At 54.9% G+C, this 22,252-nt stretch overlaps 1 protein-coding gene across 1 annotated transcript in view; it reads right to left on the bottom strand.

Moving 5' to 3' along the window:
- Nucleotides 1–21,455, bottom strand: part of Foxk1 (forkhead box K1) — a 65,417-nt gene extending 43,962 nt beyond the window's left edge. The window contains exon 1 of the mRNA XM_021662248.2: nt 20,902–21,455. Within this exon, the coding sequence (XP_021517923.1) occupies nt 20,902–21,434 (533 nt within the window). The 5' untranslated portion in view covers nt 21,435–21,455. The remainder of the gene's footprint in view (nt 1–20,901) is intronic.
- Between the last annotated feature and the right edge of the window lie 797 nt (nt 21,456–22,252).

The raw sequence follows: 22,252 nt of genomic DNA, 5'->3' as shown, positions 1-22,252 counted from the left end.
AGCGGCCTCGACCGTGTGGCTGCCGGCAATCCTACCCTAGCTGTTTGTACAGGGTTTAATCATCAATGATCTGGAGGTGCTTGGGAGCATAAACAGAGCGAAGTCCCCAACCTGACAGATCAGCAAAGAGAAAGGGCAGCAGGCCCTGAGGCTGGAAAGGGCATGGGTGGCCCATCTAATCCACAGACTAGAACATTCTCCAGGCCGCCGCAGTAAAGCCAGGGGCTCTGAGAGCAGTCTACTGTTTTTCCAAGTTGGGCCTGGTGGCAGAGGCCTAACTACACAAGAGCCCAAGGCAGGAGGATCACAAGTTCAAGGCCCAGACTGTAGAAGGGCTGGTGCAGCGCTGGCCAGGCCAGCACCAAGCCCTGGGCCCCACACGGCCCCACATCACGCCGCCCCACCCCCACCTCCCTGGACCCTGCTGCACACAAATCGAGGCGGTGTCTCAGGCCTGTAACCCCAGCACCTGGGAGGTGGAGGCAGGAGGATCAGTTCAAAGTCATCCTTGGCTACTCAGTGAGTTTGAGGCTAGATTCCAAAATAAGATGGGGCTGATGAGATGGCTCAGAGGAGGACGGGGGTGCGGGAGGGGGACTCGGGGGAGGGGGGTGTGCTTGCCACCAAGCCTAACAACCCGAGTTTGATCCCCTCGTCCGCGTGGTGGAAGGAGAAAGGTGAATCCTGAAAGTTTTCTTGACATGGGTGCCATGTTATATACTAGAACACCCACCCAACCGCACCCCCCCCACACAATGATGAATGAATGGATGAATAAACGAATGACCGAACAATAAAAACAAGCCAGGAGCTACACCGTACCAGAAGAATACGAGCAACAGCCACACAAGTACAACCGACACAGAGAAAAGAAACTCATGCTGTGGACCTGCTGTGGACCCGTGCGTGGGCGCTGGAGCTCCTGCAGGGTCTGGTGCCTGTTAAAGCGGCCTCGACCTGCGCACAGTGACCTGGAACCCGCCCCTCCCCCACAGCAGGCCAAGCAGCTCTGTGCTTCTCTCCTGGATTATTTCCTCCTTCTAGGAGCAAGGCAGCGCATCCGACATAGCACGAAGCCACCCGGGGGGCCCCGGCATACTGATGGCTCTCAGGTCTGAGGAGATGGAGCGAGACGGTCTGGAGGGTCCCCGGCCCACGTGCTGGAGGGCCAGCACTGACTCCCACGAGCTGCTGTGATATTATGGGTCCAGGCATGTGCACATGCACACACACTACACAAATGGAATTTCCTGAAAGCAGATACTCCATCCCCAAGGCAGGACCCGCTGAAAGAGAACCTGAGGTCAGCCAGGGCCTCTGCGGACAGGCTCGGCAGCAGATCCCAGGCTCCAGTAGCAGCAGCTGCTGCTGGCTTCTCAGAGGACCAAGCGTAAGGGTGACAAAGCTGTGGTCCAGGTCAGCAGTCAACCGCAGCCCCTGACACATTTCAGAACTGTAACCTTCTAACTCCTCCCACCACGAAACAGACTTCTAAACATTTGTTGCTTTCTCGTTTTTTGTGTTATGAGACAGTGTTACTAGGTAGCTACAGGCTGGCCTCAAAGTTACTATGTAGCCCACGCCTGGTCTCCCATCTGTGCCGCTCCTCTGCCTTCCCAGTGTGGGGATTACAGACCTGGCCGCCAGGCCAGCCCGGTGTAACCTAGTTAGCCTCTCCCCGGAGGGAGCTCCTCTCTTCCAGGTCTACCCTGCCTTCCGGCTGCCCACAGCCGCGGCCATTGATAAGATCTGATCAAAGCCTCCAGTTCTCCAGAGGGAGGAGACAGCAGCTGGCAGCCAGAGATGTTTACAAAGCAGCGGGGGACTACAGCTTAGAGACCTCCACACCAGCCCAGATTAAAAACCCAAACAAAACAAAGGAACCTCTTATCAGCCCGGGGAATTTGAAAGAGCCTTTATTTGGTTTAAACCTCTGCTCTCCTAACAGCACCAACTGTGGCACTCCTGGGAATGGCAGCCCATCCCACAGGGGACCTGGGTGCTGGCTACCTGTGCCCAAATTTCCAAGAGGCTTTGAGAACCAGTACCAAACCACAGTTCTGCAACCTTAGCAAGACAGGATACCGCCCAGGCCCAGGAGGCCTAGAAGATGAGGGTGGGAAGATGGCTCAGCAGGTAGAGACCTGAGTTAGATTCCAGGAACCCATACAACTGCCCAATGTCCTCCGATCTCCATACCCTAACCATGGTGCCCATCCCCTCACCCAGACAATACACAAGTAAAATGTAAAATAAAATAAAATAAAATAAAATAAAATAAAGACAACATTTTTATTTTGAAAGGAGAGAAGAATCAGGAATGACAGAGCAGCAAGGAGAGGCACATGGCATAAATAGACACACAGCTGGGTATGATGACTTAGGCTCAGAATCCCAGGGTGTGGGAGGCTGAGGCGGTACTGCAATGACTGTGGGACTAGCCTGAGCTAAATGAGACCCTGAATCTGGGGCAAAGAATTGTTTTCTTCAAGAGCTATCAGGCCATTTCCTTCTCCTGCAGGTACCTAGGTTTCTAGATAGGTTTTAATACTATGAAGGACCAATTACCCATTTGGGGAAACTGGGCCATAAAGCAGATTAATAACACTGAATAATCGCCTGGGGAGGAGCTGGCTCGCTTCTCCGGTTAACCGTTATGTAAATCGCATCCTTGGCCCCGTGATTTATCCCTGATGGCCCATTAGTCAGCATGGTTTGCTGTGCAGTAAAAACAGCTCCAGAAGCCTGCAGGCCTGTAATACCAGCTACTTAGGGGGGCCTGAGGGATGAGGATCAAGAGTTCAAGGACAGCCTGAGCAACTTAATAAAGTTCTATCTCAAAATGGTAAAACTAAGGGCTGGAAGAATGGGTCACTGGTAGAACCTTTGCCTAGAATCCTCCAGTGAGGAGCTAGGGTATGGCTCAGTGGAAGAGCACCTGCCTAGAATCCCCCAGTGAGGGGCTGAGGTGTGGCTCAGTGGTAGAGCCCCTGCCTAGAATCCCCCCATTAAGAGACTCTGAATTCCACCCATCCTACTGGTGTGAAAACCCCTAGCCAGAGACTGTCCACCAGTAGCCACCCCTAGCTCCCTAAAATGTTCAATATCTGCTGAGGACCTCCCAACCCTTGGTGTTTGTTTCCACCTCACTAGGTGGTCCTGCACAACCCAGAAGATCATGATTTTCCCAGTGTGTTTCAGGTCCTCCAACTTGCTTCCTCCTTCTCGGATCACATCTGCTGGAGACCCCAGGTCTCCACGTGGCATCTCCATGGACAGGGCAGAACGCCTGCAGGTTTGTGTTTCCAGGGTCAGGCAGCAAGGACCACAGAGGCCGACAACTTTTCCCCATGAGCACTGACTGAGAGGCAGTGACACCAGAGGCTGGGGCATGGGCCTTCCTTCCAAGGAGCAGCAGGGGGGACTGGGGCCAGGTGTGCTGCCACTTCTCATAATCCCGCATTGTGTGGGGCTGAGGCAGGAGGATTGGGAGATCAATCAAGGCCAGCCAGGGCTACACAAGGAGACCCTATTGGAAAAAAGAACAGCGTGGAGAGATTAGCACAACAGCATCTCTGCGGTGACCAGAAGCCAGTCTATCTAGCCCAACAGGTAAGTTCCAGGTGCAGGGAGAGGCTGACTCAAAAAGTAAGATGGAGACACACGAAGGAAGATACCTGATGACAACCTCTGGTCTCCCATGTGTGGTGAGCACACACACACACACACACACACACACACACACACATATACAAACACAGTCACACACACACCAGCCTGTCTGCTGTGAGACAGGAGGTTGAGAGAGGAGAGTTTGGCTGAAGCTTACTTGCCTGGCAGCCAGCCAAGAATATGCAGCATCTTCACCTCTGTCAACAGTTCCCTTTTCTGTGCCCCTCCCAGCACCCTTGGGGGCAGCGGCCCCAGCCTGTGTGGCTCTGCTGGCCCCTGCACACACTCCTGCTTGGCGGAGCACCACAGGGACCCCAGCTCCCTGAGTTTCAGATGTCTCCTTGCTGTCTTGGTGGGGAAGAGGAGAGCTCTCAGCTAGTCTTAGTCTTCAGTCTCTCTTCCCCTCTTCTGAGAGGAAACTTGACCCCCGCCAGCCTCAGTTTCCCCAGTGCTGGGATTGCAGACCTGTACCACTGCACCTGGCTGCACGGCATATTCTCTGACTCTGTCAGCAACCACACTGGTGCTGGCCGGGCGGGGCTGGCTGGACTCCAGCCACAGGACCACATACCCCCCTCCCCATGAACAGTCTCAGAAACCCTAGGTTCTTCTCTGTACATCCTACAGGCCCCAAGCGTGCCAGAAGGAGGAGAGTGGGTGGGAGCCCATGCAGACGCAGGCCAGCCTGCCTCAGAGCTCTGGAATAGAGGCACTAACTCACAGTGAGGGTGAGCACCATGGCCCTGCCAGGGAGACTGCACCAGGGGCGGAGCAGCAGGGCCCAGCTACCTTAGACGCCCGCACAGGGGCCTGCCGGCACACGGGCCTTCCCGCAGCACACCCAGGCTATGGCCTCACGGGGCCTGGGCGTATTTTCCTTACGTGCTTACTGCTCTGTGACCATCCCCTGCCACTTTTCCCTCCTTGAGTAAACTCTAGGTCATTAAATCCCATTAAACTCCTATCAGTCGACTGGGCTGTCTAGGAAGAGACTCCCCATGTGGCCCGGGCTGGCCTGAGACCCGAGATCTTCCTGACCATGGCACAGACCTGAACCATCATGCCTTCTTATGGCAGTTGGATACAGGGATAGCTTATAACACTGCCTCATTGTTTTCTGAGGACAGTCTCGGGTAGTCACGATGCCCTGGAATTTTTGATCCTCCTGCCCCCAGCACCAGAGTGCTGGGATTAGGAGCGTGTACCTCCACACCCAGTTCATGCAGTGCTGGGGATGGAACCCAAGGCTTTGTGCACACCAGGCAAGCTTCAGCCCCAGCCTGGGCACTGTCCTCTGATGCCCTTACCAAGGGCTCTGGCTAAAGTCTCAGTTGAAGTATCACTTCCTCAAAGATGCCTACGTCACCCACCCTGAAAGCCCCACTGCGAGCACACAGTGCCCGTGTTTCCTGTCCCAGGAACACGTGCCTGATGGACACAGCTGCCCATGTGCCATGCATACATGGCAGCGGAGGATGGAGAAGAACAGGATGGTCTCAGAGTCAGCCCTTTCCTTACAAAGAGGTCTCTGGGAGCCACCACATCAGAGGATGGAGGCAGAGCCCTGGCATGAGGCAAAGGACTTGGGGCCTGACTCAGAAGAGGACACGAGGACTGTAGCCTGGGCCATGGAGACGGCTCAGCGCGTGAGGGCGCCTGTTGTGCAGAGTGAGCTAGGTCCCTGAAACCCACAGAAAGGTGGAAGGAAACACCTCAAGGCCATCGGCTGGTCTCCATAGATACACCACAGCATAGCAGGCCCGCATGCACATCACACAGACACACACACTGACAGACACATACAGACTGACACACAGACAGACAGACAAACACACACATACACAGACACACACACACATAGACATACACACACAAAGGGCTTGACAAATACGCACACACACAAGCCAGCAGGAGCCCTAGTGAAGAACCCAAAGTCCTTAAACTGTTCGTGTGTTCTGCTGCGTTTTAAATGCCTTCAAATACACAGGGGTGCTTCAGTCTAGTCTTTCTCGTCTCTGACCCACACGATTCCCTTCAGAGAGCGCCCATCAGACCCTCCGGATGGCCCACTGACCTCTGCCGCGCCAGCCTTCTATCTCCTCGCCATCCCAGCCGGGAAGCCTTGAAAAGCTCAAGAGGATTCACCGCACTCTCAAGTCCCCGTGCTCCACATGAGCTGCTCCACAAAGGCCAGGAAGCGGAAAGCCTCTCTGGCTTTGACAGGCTTCCAGGCCAGCAGGGAGCTTGGACGAGGCTGCCCGACCCGTCCTCCAGGTAGTCCAAGAATTCCCCCTGACCCAGGGCAGACACCCTGCCAGCCAGCTGATTCACGGTCTCCCATGGCGACACGTGAGTGTCCCTTACTCCAGACCAGACCTCGGCGTGCACACCCACAGCACGGCTTCTGCTGTGTCAGGACAAGGTTGGCAGGAGCACAGTGCATGCAGGGGACCAGAGTGTGCCTAACACACTCCTGGCAGGTCCTGCAGTCCCCTTCACAGTCGGCAGTGTGCCCATTCCGCAGACGGGGAAATAGAGGGTCTGACGTTGGGATATTTGCCCAAGGACACCCCAGAGTGTACCCAACTTAAGCCAAATCTTTTATCCTTCCTTCTTTCCTTTTCTTTTGTGACAGGGTCTCACAGAGGCCAGGCTGGCCTTGAACTGTTAGCTGAAGATGGCCCGACCCTCCTGTTTTCACTGCCCAAGAGCTTGGATTGCAACAGTGTGCTCTCTGCCCAGACAAGGAGGTGCCGGGGACTGACCCCAGAGTCTAACACAGGCCAGACAGGCTGTTTCTATTATATACAGGACAGGCTATATATAGTTCTGCCAACTGATCTGTATCTTCAGCCCAAGATTTTTTTTTAATTTTTCAGTTTTTACTTTTAGTTTTATTCTATTGGGACAAGGTCCTCACACGTAGCCTGGGCTCTGCCTCTGGAATGCTGGGATTAAGAGCATGTGCCACTACCACACCTGGCTTTACCTGGATCATTTGTGTTTTGTTTTTTGAGACAGGGTCTGGCTATGCACGGCTCTAGCTAGTCTGGTACACACTGGGCCATTCTGGTTGGCCTCCAACACCTGATCCCTTCCTCTCTGATCAACTAGCTGGACTTTGCAAGCAATAAGGGAAGCCAGGCATGGTTATGAATACCTGTAACCTCAGAACCTGGGAAAGGGAGACAGGGGGGCAGCCTAGGCTACCAGACCATCCATGTCTGGCAGGAAGGGAGGAAGGAGGGAGGGAGAAAGAGGAAGCAAGCACGGAAGCAAGCTGAGTGAGTTAACCAGATTGCTTCCCTGTTCAGCCTCCTCTTCTTGTTTACTACCCTGTCGATGAGGACTTGTCGAGTTCAGACCAGCTGTGGCCAGCACAGCAGGCTATACTCAGGCTGCCCGAGTGGACAAGAGAACCGTGGTCCTTAACGGTGGCCCAGCTTCACTGTGCATCAGACACGCAGAACTACAAGGTGCTACAGGCTTGGTGGGTGCCATGGGACCTCACCAAGGGCTTCCTGAAGGGTCTCACAGCCCAGGCTGGCCTTGAACTCCTGAGCTCAAGCAATAGCCTCCTGTCTTGGCTCTGTGAATAGCTGGGACATGAGACTGTTACACTCTGACTAGGAAGCAAGCGGTTTGTTGGTTTGGCTTGCTTTCCTTCTTTCTTTCCTTCCTTTCTTCCTTGAGACATGGCCTCATGTAGCCCAGGCTAGCCTCAGCTCACTCTGTAGCTCAGGGTAACCCCCTGAATTCCTGATTCTCTTGCTTTCACATTCCAAGTGCTGGGATTGTATTACCTGCATTTGCCACTGAGCTGGGTTTAGGAAGTCCTTTTTAAACAATTAATTGATAATTGTATATGCGGGGGGGGGGAGGAGTTAGTTATGGGCATGTGTGTTTAATGTGGAGGTCTGGGGGCAACCCTTCCGTGCTGGCCTTTTCCTTTCTACCCAGTTCGAGATGGGGTCTCTTCGGCACTGTGCAAGCCATGCTGGTCCATGAGCTTCTGGAGACTGTCCTGTCCCTGCCTCCCATGTCTCCGCGTGTGCCAGGGTTACACACCCACAATGGTATCCAGCTTTCTCATGTGGGTTCTGGGGACCTGCAGCCAGGTGCCAGCGGGCGCAATAAGTGCCTTTACCCACCCAGCCCAGGAAGCAGATTCCAAGCCGTGAAATCTGCACTGGCTATGGAATGCCTCCTCCATGCATTCCTTTTCTAGCTGCAGTCAAGAGAGGAGCCCCTTATCCCAGGGTGTTTAACCAAAAGTCCAGGCCATTCAACCAGAACAACCAAAAGAAACAGTGGAGGAAAGAGACAAACTATCATTGTTTGCAGATAAAGCCAAGGAAACACACGCTGTAAAACTGTTACTAGAAGTGAGTGAATGTGACCAGACAGATACAAAATATCCTGCGCTGGGCCATCGTGCAAACATTACTTATTAACCACAAAAGATGACATAGTAACCAGCCGCAGAAGAGAGAGCATTCCTGCAGCCAGGGGTGGACCCCAGGGTCGCCAGCCACATCCCAAGACGGTGTGTGGCCCCAGCCTGACTCTAATCAGCACTTTTATCAACTCAGAAAAAACTAAAATAGATGGCAGTCCTACAAACTATCTGGCCTGTTGTGTTTGTTTGTTTTGTTTTAATTCATGGTCAATAAAGATGAAACATTTGAGGATCCGTTGTGGGTCACAGGGACTGACGGATGTGACAGTAAATACAACACATAGCCAAACCCAGTGGTACATGCCTGACATTCCGGAAGCACAGAGAGGCCATTGAGTCATGTCTCCTGGCTAGGGTTCAGGAGGTTCTGGGGTTCAATCCTTAGCACTACAAATAAGTGAATGAATAAATTCATACACACACACACACTCACTCACACACTCATTCAGTTCTGGGCTAGGTCCAAGGCCAGGGTCAGAACACTCGAAAAGATGATGTTTGGGACAGCTGACAAAATTGGGACACTGTGGGGGAGGGGCTCACCAGGCCTGGCACCTCCCGAAGTTCTGTACAGTTATTGGTTGCTCGTGGGGCTACACTTTCTTCTGTGGTGCAGCCACTGGCAAGGTGCCCCAGCTTTTGTAGCCAACCCCTCATCCATGCTCATCCAGAAAACCGTAATGAGACACAACGGGTCACTACAAATACAAAAATAAAGGCACAAAAGCAGAAGGCAGATCATGTGGGAAGAGAAGGGGGATTCAGAGAAGGGGAATGGGGAGAGCGGGAAATGGAGGGTCAACATGAAGACACACTATATGAAGGTCTGAGGGTGACAGCCATTACTGTGTAGAGTTGATACCTGCTGACCAAAGAGCTCAAGAGATTGTCGTACAGACTACGGTTTCCTAGCAACATTCAACTTCTTGAAGTTCTATAAAAATTCTAACAGAAAATCTGTTGCAATATCAAGTGGGGGAGAAAAGAGGCATCAGCTCCAGAAGGCCTGACTGTGCACACACACAGGAAATGCCTGAGGACACGAGGCAGGGGCCCACACGGAGAAACCCTGGCAGATGACGCAAGGAAGTGTCAGGCACTCATCCTATACCTTTCTCCGTAAACTCTGATGTCTCAAACGCACATTTTTGAGAATAAACTAGTATTACAACATACCAAAAGAACACACAAATGCCTACCTTCTCTACACACATGAATCATATATGAAGCAATGAGAACTGTGTCAGCGAGACGGCTCAGAGAAGTGGTCCAGGCGCCCGCCACCACGCCTGAAAACGGAGACTGATCCCTGAGAGCACAAGATGGAAGACCCGACTCCTGAAAGCTGTCCTCTACACCCACACCCACCCACACACTAACCCAAGTGTAGTCGTCAGGAAAGTATGTTTTTAATAAAACAACAGAAAAGAAAACGATGAGGGGAGGAAAGATGCTTTCGTATCTCCAAGCCAATATGCAGGACATCTGGGTCTAAGTGTGACAGAGAATTGGGAGCTTTGTGTCAAAGAATGCTGGTGCTTCCGTGCTTTCGAGTCTCTGTAAAACGTCCTGGCCCAAAGGAAATGACGGTTGACAGGGGTGGAGTCAGGAGCAGAGCCGAAACGGCTGTCTCCTAGGCCACAAGGCCCTCTCGGCTAAGCATCCTTGGCCAGTCCAAGAAAACCCAAACGCAGTGTGTGCTAAAAAAAATTGTGTGTTTTCACCAAGGGCTCAACCCGTAGCCCAGGCTAGCCTCAAATTCACATCCTCCTACCTCAGCTTTCCAAGTACTGGGATTGCAGACAGGTGCTCCTGTGCCGGTCTTGGGAACTTTATTTACAAACATAGGCAGCTGGGTAGGCTTTGGCCTGCAGGCTGCAGCTGGCCACCCTGATCTCACAGAGACTGGCCAGTTGCTCCGTCAGTGAGCCGCTGTCTCCTTCGGTCTGGGCATGCTGCCCTTCCCTGGAGAGGCCAGGGTCTGGGTTCTGCCCACAGTCGTGAATGGAAGTGAGAGCTGACCACTCTCTTCCCTCTGTCAGACATGCAGAGTCCGCGGGGCTGCACGGGGCGAGTGGAGGCTGGTGCAATCTCCAGATGCAGCAAGCCTCCGACCTCGAGGGACTCTTAGGCAACAGCCCACACTCAGCGGCCACAGAAGGGTACCATGCAAGCTGGGCACAGTCATACACACTGTAAAACAGCACTGGGATGACTGACGAAGGAGGACCATGAGTTCAAGGCCAGCCTGGTCTACTCAGAGAGAATCTACCTAAAAAAGCAAGCAGGCAAGCAACAACGGCTAGTTCAGTAAATGCTGGTACGGAGGGTTGACAGGGACAGGCAGACACACAACAGCCTCCTAACTGTCAAAGAATCTTACCATCTACAAGATGGGCACGAGTGCTGAGGAGCTGGGCTCAAATACAACTAAGATGCCCAGAGTGGGCAGTGACACCACTGTAAAAAGCAACCAAGCAATTCCTGGCTACAGAGATGACTCAGTGGGTGAAGTGACTGCCATGCAAATATGAGGACCTGAGTTCGAATTCTCAGAACCCACAGAAAGACAGGCACGGCTAGATGGCATCTCTAATTCCAGAGCTCCTTTGGGGAGATGGGAGATTGAGAGAGAAGAATCCTCACACCGCTGTGGTGTGGAAAAACTGAGGCAGCAGCTGTGCTCAGTAGCTGGGGAGTAGCCTGCACCTGCAGCGGCTCAAGGGTAAATGAAAAGCTGGACAGAAAAAAACAAACAAACAAAACAGAGCAAACAAAAAGACAAACAAGAAAGCCTTCCTGTAGCTCAGTGAGGCTGAAGTAGGTCTCAGCTCCCCACGGTGTCCCTGGCTGGCCCATCAAAGGGCAGGCGAGCTGGGGGAACGTGCCTCCTCTGTGATTTAGAGAGAGAAATGCCTGGGAAAGGGAAGCCGAGCACCGAGCGATGGACCAAACCAGGGCGCCGGCACTTCTTGGCTGATGTGGCTGAAACCAGAGGCGGCTGGATATTCCTGGGTATTCCTGGGGGAGGATGCTTGCTTCCAGATTCTCTGAGTCACTCCTCACTCTCAGAGCAGGGCCCTACCTGTGAGGCAGACGGGATCTGCGCTTCCCAGGCAGAGAGCGGGAGCCCCTCACCTGGGCAGGGTGCCCTGTTCTTCGACTGTGGGCTAAGGTGGCTGGCAGGTGGCTTCCCACCTCGCTCCTGCTCCTCCTCCACCGGCTCCCGAGCGCTGCTGGCTTCACAAGCTCTCAATCACTGCCATCCAGCCAAGGCCTCTTGTAACACAGGAGGCTCCCTGTGTGTCACACGGCCACTGCGAGTCACATGGCGGAGGTGGCACTTCTGCGCGGTCCCCGCTCTCTGTGCTGCCTGGGTCTGGTCTCCCTGCTGCTCAGGACCTGGACGCACCTGCAGTGCCCACTACAACCACCATGCCAGCCCGCACAGGCCCCCGGACTGGCTTCTGTGTCAACCGGACACAAGCCAGAGTCACCAAAGAGGAAGGAGCCTCGGTTGAGGAAATGCCTCCGTGAGATCCAGCCCAGCCCATTGTGTGTGGCGCCATCCCTGGGCTGGTAGTCCTGGTTCTGTAAGAGAGCAGCTGAGCCAGCCAGGGGAAGCAAGCCAGTCAGCAGCGCCCTCCATGGCCTCTGCATCAGCTCCTGCCTCCAGGTTCCTGCCCTGCTGAGTTCCTGTCCTGACTTCCTCCAATGATGAACTATGATCTGGAAGTGTAAGCCAAAGTGTAAGCCTTCTGGTGTTTTGTTGTAGAAACAGGAACCCTAACTAAGACACAATTCAGAGGAGGCTACACACAGCTCCAGCTATGCACGAAGAAGCCAGTGCTGAAGGCTAAATCCAGTATCTTCAGCGTGGTACTCCAGCACTGAGCCACCCTCAGCCCCGAGGCCAGGCTCGGCAACAGGAGACCCTGTCTCAGAGAGAACAAAAACCGTGCTGCATCAAAGCGCCTGTAAACACGACTTAGTGGCCCCGTGGAGACTAAGCTTGTGCAAGGAACCTAATGGCAGAACAGCATTTCTTTACTCAGTTAGACATAAAGATCTCACCAGGTCGTATGACTCAGTCCATGTTTCCCCGAGGCCAGTGTATGGTGTCAAGAATCACGAGGTGGGGTGAAGAACTGATTCCCAGTATGAGACGCTGCGAGGGTGAAGCGAGCACTGGCCCTCGGATGCGGCTCAGGGTCCGCGTGGCCATGAACCCTGGTGAGAGAAAACGCCGGGGGCGGGCACCACTGTCTGGCATGTCACTGGAACACTCTCTGTTTTCCAGCTGCAGTGCTGTGTGGCCAAATCTTTCTCAGGTCCTTCAGCCAAAATAACAGAACGCAGCAGACTAAGGGCAGAGGCAGCTGTCGGTCTAGCTGGCGGGCTGCATCAGCCACTCAGCAGGCTTAGGATAAAGTAACTGGGTTGACGAGCTGGGCAGCTAAAAAACGACCAAGTAACTAACTACCTGACACGCTGGCCTCGGCCTCTGGGCCGGAGTTCTGTCACCAGGAGCCGGGGTTGGGGGAGAAAAGCGATGGCTGGAAAGTAGAAAGTATTCTCTGACCTCCACACACGTGCTGTGGCGTCCACCCCTGGACACGTGCGCACTTGCACAGGCGCCCGCACAAACACTCACACTCACACATGCACAACAGTAATGAAAAAATTTAAATAGCCCCAAAAGGAAAAAAAAATGGCAACACAAGCAAACAATATAGCACATCTTATTCTGAGTTGGGGGTTTCATTAAGAGAGGCTCCTCTACAAAGCCCAGGCTGATCTACGACTCAAGATCCTCCTCCTTCAACTACCCAGGGATGAGGCAGCTGCCATGTTCCACCTATCTGGCCGAATATAGGTTTTGGATTTGGCCCGAGAAGGGCAGGGGGGGTCACAGAAAAGGTCTTTTGGTTGGTTGGTTCGTTTGGTCTGTTTGAGACACGGTCTCAGGTAGCTTGTGTCGGCATCAATCTTGCGATGTGGCCAGGGGCGCCCTCCCACCTCTACCTCTCCTCTCCAGCGCTGGGATTACAGGCCCCTGTCCCTCTGTCCCCAGCTCCATCCTCCCTAAAGTGTTCCACTCCCTCCCTCCCCAATTACCCAGCAACATTTAACCAGGAAGCTAGAAACTTGGGAGAAATGACGCTTTGAAAACCGACTACAGAAATCTCCAAACCAGTTATAACACGGCCCATTTCCAGGAAACCAAAGTAAATGCACTATTTTCTATAATCCTCTCATTTTAATATGAAATGCTTTAAATGTAGGGTAATTATGGAAATGAGGCATGGCTGCAATTTGAGTTGTCATTAATTTAGCAAGTTTATCCCCTGACATTCACAAGATGCAACAACAGCAAACAGAAATCGCTCGTCTCCAAGCCCCTGCTAGCTTGCTTTCATGTCTGCTTTCTAAAGCAGAGCCAGGTCTTTTTCCAAAAACATCAAATAAAACACACACACAACCATTACGTCTCTACATGGTCTCCAGCAGCTCAAAACGGCGTCCACACGCTTGGTACACACTCACTCAAGGTGCACTGCAGGCCAACAAGATCTTTTGTATGGACTGATGGCCAAACTATATACTGTGTAATTCCTACATGTGACAGATACAGACAGGCTGACATGGACTGTGGGCTGGGGTGCTGCGAATCTGGGATCCCAGCAGTCGGGAGGTGGAGGATGAGTTCAAAGCCCTCCTCAATACAGGAAAGACTGGCGGCCACCGCCCGCTCCATGAGACCCCATCTGACCAAGGGGATTTATAAAGATCTTGTTCCTTCGGCGGTAGCCTGAGCCGTCAGCACAAACTGAATGGATCCCATTTTTAGCCCACATTCCTTGTGCCACCTGCCAATTCACCGCATCACTACAAACTGTCTTGTTTGCTCTGGGTTTCTGAAGATGAGGTCTCCCGGAGCCTGACCTGAGCATGAGCTAACTACTTAGCCAGGCTGGCTGGGAGCTCCACCCTCTAGATGCTGGGGTGACAGGTGCAGGCCATCATGCCCGCCATCACACCCGGTCATGCAGCCGGTCCTGGGAGGGAACACTTTTGCACTCTGACTGAGCTGCAGTCTCAGGCCACCCCCCCCCCCGCACCCCACCCCTACAGACCTTCTGAAGAGAACTCTGTAATCAGACCACGATCTGGCAGAACTGACAAGCCTGACGCCCCACAACAGGTGCCTCCCAACAAACTGAAGGAGGCCTTTCCCTGGAAGGGGCTGTACTCAGTCCTGACCCCAGAACTGCCAGGCAACAGCTCTCCCCCCACCTCCCAGCAGGCCGCACTCCAGCCCTTCTCCACTGAACCCAAAAACACCCACCCCACCCCACACCTGTCCTTGGCTCTCCCTTGGATCTTCCCCACTCCGAGGCCCCAGCACCAGTGTGACTGTCCCCTCTCCCAGGAAGCTGGCTTCTGCTGCCCTCCCAGCTATAGAGACGGACCCCCATCTCCTTCCTTCCGTGTTCTGCCAGCTTGCCTCCACGCAGACTCTGAACAAACAAAACCCCAGTTCCCACAGCTTCCAGCTTTGACCCCTGGAGCGTCTGACCTGGCACCTCTCCTAGAGCAACGAGCAAAAGCTGGGCACTGCCGCCCACTCCTGACCAGCCTGCCCCTACCGAGCAGCTCCCTGGGGAGTGTGTGTGTGCGCGCGCTGACGGGTAAGGGACCAGGGTGGGAAACTCCAGAAGAGGAATGCTGTGACAGCCCTGCAGACGCTAAGCAGTGGGAAGAAGACAGAGGAACTGTCTGTCTTCGTGAAGTTGGGCGTTTTCAAGTGGATTTCAACAGAGGCCCAGCTGCTAACTAGTTGCTCAGTGACTAACAACGAAATGGTCACTGTCAACTGCCCAGCTGGAAACAGCGAAGAACTGTATCTTTTCATTAGTCTGAAGCAGCTCCTTGGGTAGCAAAGTGGCCATGAGAATTGGTATGTTTGATCAGGATTCGGAGTCTAGTCCGTGTGATCTGTAACATCCGTCCCCGGGGTCAGCCCCTCAGTCCCTCCGGCTACCTGATGCTGGGAGCCAAAAGAACCGCGAAAGCCCTGATGAGGGCCCAGGGGGCCCAGGGATAAGAGCTGGCATCCCCGGCAAGGGAGCCATGGAGGCCTCGGGCTAAGAGACAGAAGACACACATCCTTCTGGGTTTGGGAGGGGGCTTGGTGGGGACACTGCTTACTCTGCAAGCATGAGGACCTCAATCCAACCCGAAAACCTCAGGAAGAAGTCAGGGCAGCCTGGTAATCTCAGCGCTTGTGAGAGGACCTCTGGGACCCATCGGCTAGCCGGCCTTGCCTAATCGATGAGCCCCAGGTTCTGTGAGAAAATACGACTCCCGAGCTGATCTCTGTCCAGTACACTATTCCATCGCACGGGCACATATATACCCCCCCAACACACATTAGCACGCAGACACATGCACGCAAGAGATAAAGACAGACAGACAGACAGCCTCATTTAGCCTGATTCTAGTAAATCCAGGGCAAGAATGCAGACCGCCGTGAGGCAGGGGGGTTCTGAGTGGGTGCTGCCGACAGGACTTGCTACTCCTTTCTTAGCTGAGGTAAGCCACCGTGGCGAACTTTCTGTTTTAAAGGATCCTTATCTTTCACAGGCAACAGGCCTCCTGTGATCTGCTTCTAGAGTACGCCTAACTGGGCAGGAAGGTGTGCCGAGCGCATGCAAGCTCAGTGCCCTAGTGTTCTGATTTTGACTTTGTCTCTTCAGTTCTGGGGCTCAAACCTGATCCCTTACTGAGCCTAAGCAGGGGACTCTAGGCAGGTGCTCTGCTGTGGCAGCAAATGCATCGTTCAAGTTCTGCAACAATTCCAAAGGAAATGGTGAAAAGAAACACATAGACACCATCACCAACACAGACACACTCACACTGAGGCCCATCCAAGGAAGAGGCTTAATCAAACCCGACACATAAATATGACCTCGAGATGCAGGCCCATCATCCCAGCTACTCTGCAAACAGAGGCAGGAAACTGAAAGTCCAATGCAAGGTGGCTAAGTTAGTAAGAACTTGTCTCAAAATAAAAAAATGAAAGAGGGCTGGGGTGTGGCTCAGGGGTAGAGCCCCTGCCTAGAATCCCCCAGTGAGGGGCTGGGGTGTGGCTTAGCATGTGCAAAGCCCTAGGTTTGATCCACAGTACCACAGAGGCACACTCCTGCCTGCATGCCTGGGAGCTCTGCATGGTTCTCCACCCAAGGATCAAACATATCGAGACCAGCTGTGCCGAGATGCTTCTTCCTGATACCAGTAACTGAGAGCACTGAAGGTCTGAACAGACACGCTTCCAGCAACAATCGGGGCTGAGTTCTGATTCCCCTCCTGTGTGGGAGACACCCAGAGGAGTGTGTGGTGTGTGCAAATGTCACCCATATGGCTGTCGCTGTCACCTATCCTGAGGGTGGGGCAGACGGCAGCTGAGGATTGGAGCTGCTTTGGGAATCAGTGTGGGCGTCCACCAGGGACAAAACTGCCAAGCCTGGAGCTACTGGAGCACTGGTGACATCAACAAAACTGTAGTGCAATGGGTGAATCTGCCGCTATGGACGCAACCCCACACCTGGCCTTGGCAGCTCAAATATCAGTATTAAAACGGGTCAGCAAAACAAGAGAGACAGGCACAGAAAACACTGCCATTACTGAATTTACAAACCACTAATGACATTTTCATTTCAAGATAAAAACAAAACAAAACAAAAAAAAAACCCAAAACAACAAGTGTGCCTCCCGGTCTCAGGGCTGGAGACAGGGCTCTGACGGTGAACTGCCAGCAAGCCTGAGGACCTGAGTTCAGACCCCCGGCACCCGGGCGCTCCAGCAACCCCAGCGCTGCAGAGATTGGAAGTGTCTCAGGGCCTGCCTGCCGCCAGCCAGTCTAGCCAAACACGCAGCTTCCCCAAGCAGCAAAGACCCTGTCTCAAAAAACAGGATGGAGTGATAAAATGATACTGGGAGTCACCCTCTGACCCCAACATGTGCGTGCGCAAGCGTGCACACACACACGTGCGCACACACACACACACACACACACACACAAATGGCCACAACTGCCTTGCTTTCTGAACTCACTCTGCAGCACCACTCTACCCCAAAACTTACAGCATCTTGCCCTGTCCGTGAGACTGTTTCTTTACCAATTAATTAGCTTTGCATTCTGGTGGGAAATTCCCTTCCCTCCTCTCCCCCCAGTCCCTCGATCTCCCTCTCCCCTCCCCTTGTACCCCCTCCCTTTCTTCCCAGAGAAGGGCAGACCTCCCATGGGCATTGACCGACGTTGGCATACCAAAGAGGACTAGGAGCGTCTTCTTCTATGGAGGCCAGACAAGACGTTCCAGGTAGGGGAAAGGGACCCGAGGGCAGGCATCAGAGTCAGAGGCAGCCCTGCTCCCGCTGTGAGAGGTGGCTCAGGAGGACCATGCTCAAGAGGACCATGCTCAGGAGGACCCCGCTGCACCTTTGTTACTATGGATGCTCTCCGGTTGGTGGTGCAGACAGTTTCTTTTGGGGGCCCCCTCCGTCAAAAACAACAGGACACCAGGCCCCCAACCCCAACTGCTCAGCTGGCCCACTGGCAGGCTTTGCTGAAGTAGGACAGACGTGGCGTCCACTTGTGGGTTTACCGGATGCACACTGGTTCTGAGCCCATGCTCAGAAACACACCTAAAGTCAAATACACACTGTCAAATACATACAGCAGGCCCAGGTAGATGGCTCAGCCAGTGCTCACCACACAAGCATAAGACCTGAGTTCAATTCTTAGAGTCACATTAAACAGACAAACAAACCTAGATGTGAGCGATTATAATGGCTGCACGGAGGAGGCAAGGGCAGGATATGCCTGAGCCTTTGCAGCCGGTCAACCTAGACATGAAGATTCAGTGAAACGCCCTGGCCTCACACACACACACAGCACACCGCACCCGTCTAAAGGGCTGTGGGCCTCAGTGATAAATCACTCCCCTGCCGGCGAAGGCACCATGCTCAGACACGCACCCACTACACTTGGCAGCTCCCGAGAGACAGATTTCCAGGCACCGCACACACCAACATCATTTCAAAAATACCAGCCTTGGCCCCTGTTCAGGAGATGAGCAGGAACCCTGTGGGCTGGATCTGCCCACGGTGGGGAGACAGAAAGCCTTTTTTATTCAAGAGGCCTGAGCAGGGCTGCGGGGAGATGGGTGAGTCGGAGCCCTTCCTACACAAGCGTGGGGATGTGAGTTTGAAACCTCGGTGACAGCCGGACACAGTGGCGCATGTTGTAACCTCAGCACTCGGGGACGCAGAGGCAGGCAGATCTCTGTGAGTTTGAGGTCAGCCTGGTCTATAAGGCCAGTCCAGTACAGCCAGGGCTACACAAAGAAACCCTGTCTCCAAAACCCAAAAAGCAAGCAAGCAAGCAAGCAAGCAAGCCCGGCACCCACACGAAGAGCCAGGCGTGGTTTCCCGTGGCTGCAACCCCAGGGTCACGGGGGTGGAGACAGGCGGATAGATCACCGAGGCTCGCTGGCTGCCAACCTGAGACTCTTCCTCAGGGAACTAGGTGGAGGCCGACAAGGCAGGACAGCCAGCGGGCCCTTCCTGTGGCTGTGCACGCGCACCCCCACCCCCAACAACACATCGAGGGAGCGGGCGGGCGAGAATTTGGCAGGGGTGGCTGGAACCCAGACCCTGGGAAGAGGACTGTGGGTTGAGGTGTTTCCAGAACCTGAGTTTCAGAAAGGAGCCCCAGGGAGGCGGAGAGAGTGGTCATCTGTCAATCTCCTGGACCCAGGAATGCTTTTAATGACTGAACAACTGTCCCTCCAGGCAATCTGGCTTTTTCTTCTCTCTTTCTTTATTTCAGTGATGGGGCCGGGACCCAGAGTGCGGCATCAACTAAGACAGCGATCTTCACGCCCAGCTACATTCACACCTTTTACACTTCAAAAGGACACAGCTTTCAGGTTTGCGAAAGGAAGGTCGAATTCCCTCTCACACCCCAATAGAATGAGTCACTGCTGGTGCTCACAGTTACCCAGGACGGAATCTACAACGTGTCTAGACCCCGGGATGGCAGACGCACAGAGCAAGAACTCCAGACCTGGGAATGACCCCAGCAAAAGCTACACACTCAGAGTGCTTGTAAAGGCAGACAGACACACCTGACCGTGAACCCTGTCAAAGGGACGCTGGTGAGAGATAGAAGCAATTACTGAAGAGAAAAAGAAACTGCTGGGAAGGAAGTAATTAGCATGACTTTCTTCTGCTACAGAAGATGTTAAGGTCCTGGATCGCTCGGCTGACAGAGGACTGGAATAATAGGGGTTTGGAGGAGGGTAAGGTAGGCCTGGCGCTAAAATGCCATGGGGCAGTGTGCTAGGAGCTGGGCCAAGCTAGGGACAGACCTGTGTTTCCCACCAGGTACTGGGCTGAACTGAGGCACACAGCACTCCCTGCCCTGCTACCACTTATAAAGCCTCAGCCTGCCTCCAGACACGTCCTTAAAGCATGGACTGCCTCTCCACCCCAAGGCAGCTCCTGGCCCACACACCTCCAGGTAACAGCCTCCCAGGCAGGGGGACAGCCCATCAGCCGTTCCAGACCCAGGTCAAGGGAGGGAATACTGGAGTCCTGTCCTGCGGAGCCAAGGCAGGAGTGTGCCTGGGATTGTCCAGACCAGCGAGGATCAGAAGTAACCTTGGGTGTTCTGACTAACTGGAATCAGGGTTGAGGGCGATGGGTGAGGAGGGACGGTGGTAGTTCAGGCTGTGTGGGGTCTCATGATGGTTTAGGCCAGGAAAAGGAAGGGTCAGAGGTCAGAGAGTCTCTCTGGGCCATAGAGCCCAGACCAGTAAAGATGGAGACCACTCCAGCCATCAGGGGTCAGAGGTAATCTCTGGAGGCTTAGGCAGGGTGAGATAAGGGTTAGGGGTGGCCCTGGGGCTTTCAAGTTACGTAAAGTCGGGGTAACCACTTCTTGCCGGTGTAAGACAGGGGTCAAGAGTGACCCCACGTAGTGAGGCCAGGTGGGATCAGGGGTTCACAAAGTAAGGGCTGGGGAGCATAGACAACCAGCTCCAACCTGGGAGAAGTGGGAGGCCAGATGGGGTAGGGGACTGTGTGTGTGTGGGGGGGGGGGGGGGCTAGAGTAGACCCCAGCGTTCAGGCCTGTTCCTGATGGTGGATTTGGGCTGAGTGGGGTCTCGGTTTGGCCCTACCAATCACAGGGCCCAACGAGGTTACAGGGTGTCAGGATTAGCTGGGTCGGGATTAAGATCAGGGTAACCACCGGGGTCAGGGGTCAGAGCCAGGTGAAGGTCGAGATCACCGGTAATTCAGGGATCAGGCTCAGCTGGGTGGGGTAGCCTGGGAGTCAAGAGCCGGGTGGGAGAGAGATCAGCGTAACCAAGGGTCAGAGCTAGGTGGAGTCAAGACTAGGAATCAGAGCCGGGTAGAGTCGAGATTGGAGAGGTTAGGGCCTCGGTCAGAGCCCGGCACGGTCGAGATAGGGGAGGGAGTGACCAGGGGCTTAGGACCCGGCAGGAATGTGGTGGGGATTTGGGGGACGACCCAGGGACCAGGCCAGGCGGAGTCGAGTTAAGGGAGTGCCTAGGGGACTCAGTCGAGATCAGAGGGTGACAGGGGCTAGGCCGGGCGGGGGTCAAGATCAGAGGGTGGCCGGGGGCTCAGGCCAGGTCCGGAGAGAGACGACCCGGGGGTGGTGGTGGCGCCGTACTCACTGTTGGGGCAGCTGCAGGGCGGGCGCCCCACGCCTCTGGAAGGCCCCGTCCACGAAGACACCGTTCTTGCCGAGGCAGCGAAGATAGAAGTGGGGCTCCTGGAAGCTGAGCTGCAGGTGGCGCCGGGAAATGAAGCTGGACAGGCCCATGCTCAGGTCCACGGAGCCCTGAGACGAGTTGCGGCCGATGGTGACGCTGGGCTGTCGCATCAGGAACTCGAACTCCCGGCCCTCCAGGCGCGCCAGGGCCGGCCCGGGGCTCTGGCGCACGGAGGCAGCGGCCGCGGCCACCAGGGCGGGCGCGGCGGCGGTGGCAGTGGTGGCGGCGGCGGCGGTGGAGGTGGAGGGCACCGGCCCGGGGCCGGGAACGGCGGGCAGGGCGGGCGGCCCGGGCGGCGGCTGCGCCGGCGGCGGCGGGGACGCGGTGGCCGGGAAGGCGGCGGCGGCCGCCGCGGCGCACAGCACGGGGCTGCAGGGAGCCGAGCGCAGCGCCAGCAGGGCGCGGGCGCCGCTGTCCTCGCCGACTTCGGCCATGTTCGCGCAGCTCCGAGCGGCTCCGGCGGCGGCCGAGGCGGCGCGGGGCGGGGCGGGGCGGGGCGGCGCGCGTGGAAACCCGGGCCGGATCGCGGAGCGGAGTCGGAGCGCCGCAGGACCCCTCGCGCTGCGCGCGCAGCCTCCACCTCGGGGCGGGAGGGTGCGGAAAGGCGCGGAGCCCCTTCCTCCAGCCCCGACGGGCGTGCGGTGGTGCCGGACGCATGGCGTCCTCAGGGGTGCTGCTCTAGGGCCGCGGGTCAGAGTTGCCCAGGGATGCTTGCGTCGCCCTCTGCTCTCCCTGATCGCGACTGCACCGCTGTTTTCTGTTTTGCTTTTTTTTTTCCTAATATAATGTTCCAAGTTACATTTTATTCATTCGTGTATTTCCTTGCGGTTCTCCGCCGTACACGGAGTGTGAGTGTGTGCGCGCGCGCGCTTAGGTCAGAGGACAGCTCTCAGGGGTCTCTTCTCTCCCACCCTGCGGGTTCTGAAGATGGAATTCAGGTCGGCACGCTGGGTGACGAGCACCTTCCCTTACTAAGCCATCCTGCTGGCTCCTGTCTCTTTGTTTGAGACCCTGTCTCACACCCAGGCTGCCCTGATACTGGATACCTAGACCTCAAGTTCATGATCTTCCTCTGGCCGCTTTGGGCATCTGGATACATGTGCGCCATGAGAAGTTTGATAACGACTATGAAGGAGCTGGCTCGGCTGGCCAAGTGCCTGATGCGTTCGTCCTCCAGGACTTGCGTTCGCTCTCCAGCATGGGCTTCAAAACCCATTGAGAGTGTCTATAGTCCCAGCCCTGTTGGGTAGAG

Source organism: Meriones unguiculatus, chromosome 15 (genome assembly GCF_030254825.1).
Source record: "Meriones unguiculatus strain TT.TT164.6M chromosome 15, Bangor_MerUng_6.1, whole genome shotgun sequence".
Lineage (NCBI taxonomy): Eukaryota > Metazoa > Chordata > Mammalia > Rodentia > Muridae > Meriones > Meriones unguiculatus.
The sequence above is the reverse complement of the archived record's forward strand: the minus strand, read 5'-3'. Positions and strand labels throughout refer to the sequence as shown.